Source organism: Arvicola amphibius, chromosome 6, assembly GCF_903992535.2.
Source record: "Arvicola amphibius chromosome 6, mArvAmp1.2, whole genome shotgun sequence".
NCBI lineage: Eukaryota > Metazoa > Chordata > Mammalia > Rodentia > Cricetidae > Arvicola > Arvicola amphibius.
In genome coordinates this window covers 123,002,547-123,005,396 of record NC_052052.2, presented here as the reverse complement: position 1 = coordinate 123,005,396, position 2,850 = coordinate 123,002,547, and the positions used below count along the sequence as shown (strand labels likewise).

The 2,850-nt window shown below is 46.7% G+C and overlaps 1 protein-coding gene across 1 annotated transcript; it reads left to right on the top strand.

Moving 5' to 3' along the window:
• Positions 1-564: 564 nt before the first annotated feature.
• Nkapl (NFKB activating protein like) lies at positions 565-2,466 on the top strand. The gene has a single exon (XM_038334537.1). The coding sequence runs from the start codon at positions 626-628 to the stop codon at positions 1,811-1,813; it is 1,188 nt and encodes a 395-aa protein (XP_038190465.1). The 5' UTR covers positions 565-625; the 3' UTR covers positions 1,814-2,466.
• Positions 2,467-2,850: the final 384 nt, after the last annotated feature.

Sequence of the window (2,850 nt, the reverse complement as noted above, 5' to 3'; positions counted from 1 at the left end):
GATCAGAAGTTCAAGATCATCTTTTCTGCCCAGCAAGCTCCAAGTCAGCTGGGCTGCAAATGCTCCACTTCATAATAATAGGAAATAGCGTGGCGGTGGTGGTGCGCATCTTTAATCCCAGCACTCAGGAAGCAGAGGCAGGAGGATCTCTGCGAATTCGAGGCCAATCCGGTCTACAAAGTGAGTTCCAGGACAGCCAGGGCTGTAACACAGAGAAACCCTGTCTCAAAAAAAAAAAAATTAAAAGTAATAATAATGATGACAGAAAGTACATACGTGCATACATACATACAGTAGAAAGACTATTAATGATGATTCCATTTGTTATCCCGAGGAGCTCAATGTAGGGAATGTAAATCATGAAATGTGGTATGAGTGTCTATTTCCTTGAGGCTGACGAGGGGCTCTTGTGCAGACCCTGGCCGCTTTCCCTTCCATCAGAGGCTGGCACCGGGTATGTACTAACCCTTCCCTGGGCCGCACTGCAGAATTGAGCTTAGTGCGCCTGTGCGCCGTCCCTAGTGCGCCTGCGCAGTTCCTAGCGCGCCTGCGTGTGTAGTAGTCATGTGCTCTCCATGATGCAGCTTCTGGAGTAACGGCCCGGCCAATGGTTTGAAGTCGGCCCATGTCGCCTGTGTCCCGATCTCGCCCTAATGAGGACACTCTGGGCTCTGAGAAACGACGGCGTGCCTCGGACAGCCCACCATCGGTGTTACAGACTCGACGATCCCCTCGGGGAGGCGGTTTCGGTCTTCAGCTCAGCGGGTCCGAGGGGCTCGGGCCTCCGCGGGGTCCATGGGGGCCCAGCACCAGGTCTGGGGAGCGGCCGCCACCGCCAGGGATCCGCACGTTTGCCGCCTCTTGGTCCTCCTCTTCCGTCTCTAGCGGCTATCGCTACCACCACTATGCGGGAGAGCGTTTGTGGGCGGAGGACCAGGAGAAGGAAAAGGAGGAGAGCTATTGGCAAAGGAGGCTGAAGGAAAGAGAGAGGATAGGAGAGCTGGGCGCGCCCGAGGTGTGGGGACTGTCGCCCAAGTTTCCTGAGCCAGATTCGGATGAGCACACACCAGCTGAAGAGGAGGTGAAGAATCCGAAGAGCAGCAGTTCAGACATCGCCAGTGAAGAAAAAAGCACGAAGACCGGTCATTCAACAAAGAGAAAAAGGAAGAAAAAGCCCTCCAAAAGGAAACGTAGAAAGTATTGTGACAGTGACAGCAATTCAGAGTCTGACGTTCAGTCTAGCTCTGGGGGCGATAAAAGGAAAGTTAAAGCCAGGAAGAAAGAGAAGAAAAGGAAACACCGGGCAAAACAACTCAAGAAGAGGAGGAGGACTAGAAAAGAATCCAGCGAGATACGCTGCTGCGAAGCTTTAGAAAGGGGATTGCCAGAAGATGCGTGGATGGAACAGTCAGTGAGTGCAGATGCCCTGGATTTAATAGGCCCCAAAGCACCGGTAATACACACCTCTCAGGATGAGAGACCTTTGAATTATGGCCACGCTCTGCTTCCAGGTGAAGGCGCAGCCATGGCTGAATATGTAAAAGCTGGAAAGCGTATCCCACGAAGGGGTGAAATTGGGTTGACAAGTGAAGAGATCGCCTCCTTTGAGGGTTCAGGTTACGTCATGAGTGGGAGCCGACATCGCCGGATGGAGGCTGTAAGGCTGCGGAAAGAGAACCAGATTTACAGTGCTGATGAGAAACGAGCCCTTGCATCCTTTAACCAGGAAGAGAGGCGGAAGAGAGAGAATAAGATCCTAGCCAGTTTTCGAGAAATGGTGTACAGAAAGACGAAAGGGAAGGATGACAAGTGAGAACTTGTTTGTGGCTCTGCGGGACTTTTAAACAACAAAGGTTTTTGTATGGCGAAAATAATAATAAATGGTTCTACAGTTCACCAATGACACTGTGCCCTCTGTGGTACTAAGTATCCTAGGAAAACACTTTTTGAAATGTCATTAGAAATTTTTACAAAACATTTCAGGAAATGAGTAAAAAGGTGAATGTCACTCCAGTCCCTGATTTACCACCCCTTCTCCAAAAGCAAATTGTCTTCCATATTCTTCCATGGTTTTGTGCATGTGCAAGGTATTTTGCGGAACAAAAGTTAGTACTACTAAACGGAAGAGTGCCCACCCCATCTGTTCCTGTGATTTCCCCCGCCCCCAGGGGGAGTTTACCTTTTAGAGTCATTTGCCCAGAAGGACAAAAAGAACTTGAGAGCTGAGAAAGTAACCATTTGGACCTCTCTGGATTCAGTGGACTGTGTTCTGCTGGCTGTAGTTACCAGACTTGGTAAAAAAAGAAACAGAGTTTTGTCACGGAAAAGCCTAGGAAACTATGTTTCCAGCATTATGTTAATAGAATTTGGACTTTTTCTCTTTTTCCATGACTCATTTTCTTAGAGTGGTTTCCCTTATAGAAAAAAAGAACTGCCAAATCTCTTGAAAGAATATTTCCTTTTGAAGTGGTTGGATGTTTTCTTACTTTAATTCAATGCTGTTTCTTCATAATAAGAAAGTAGCACCATCAGCTGTTGTGCATTGTAGAATTAGGATAGTCTTGCTCTTCCTCTGACCCTGTGCCACAGTTTTCCTCTACTCCCTCCTGTTGCCAATGGGAAGATCGTGGGTTTGGCCAAAATGGGATGCATATAACCAAATTACAGTGGTATTCAAGCTAATGATAACAATATTCTGGTAATTTGTTAATATGTACTATTGCTTAAGTTATTGATGTGACAGAATTTTTATAACCACTTTTTGAAAGAGATGAGTTCATAAATTTTGAACATCAGAGCCTAGTTTAGTCTGAAAGTAGATATAATATATATAATAATATATATATAATA

Bases quoted from the DNA above. Each gene is read 5' to 3' on its own strand.
- Nkapl (XM_038334537.1), top strand. From the start codon at position 626: ATGTCGCCTGTGTCCCGATCTCGCCCTAATGAGGACACTCTGGGCTCT.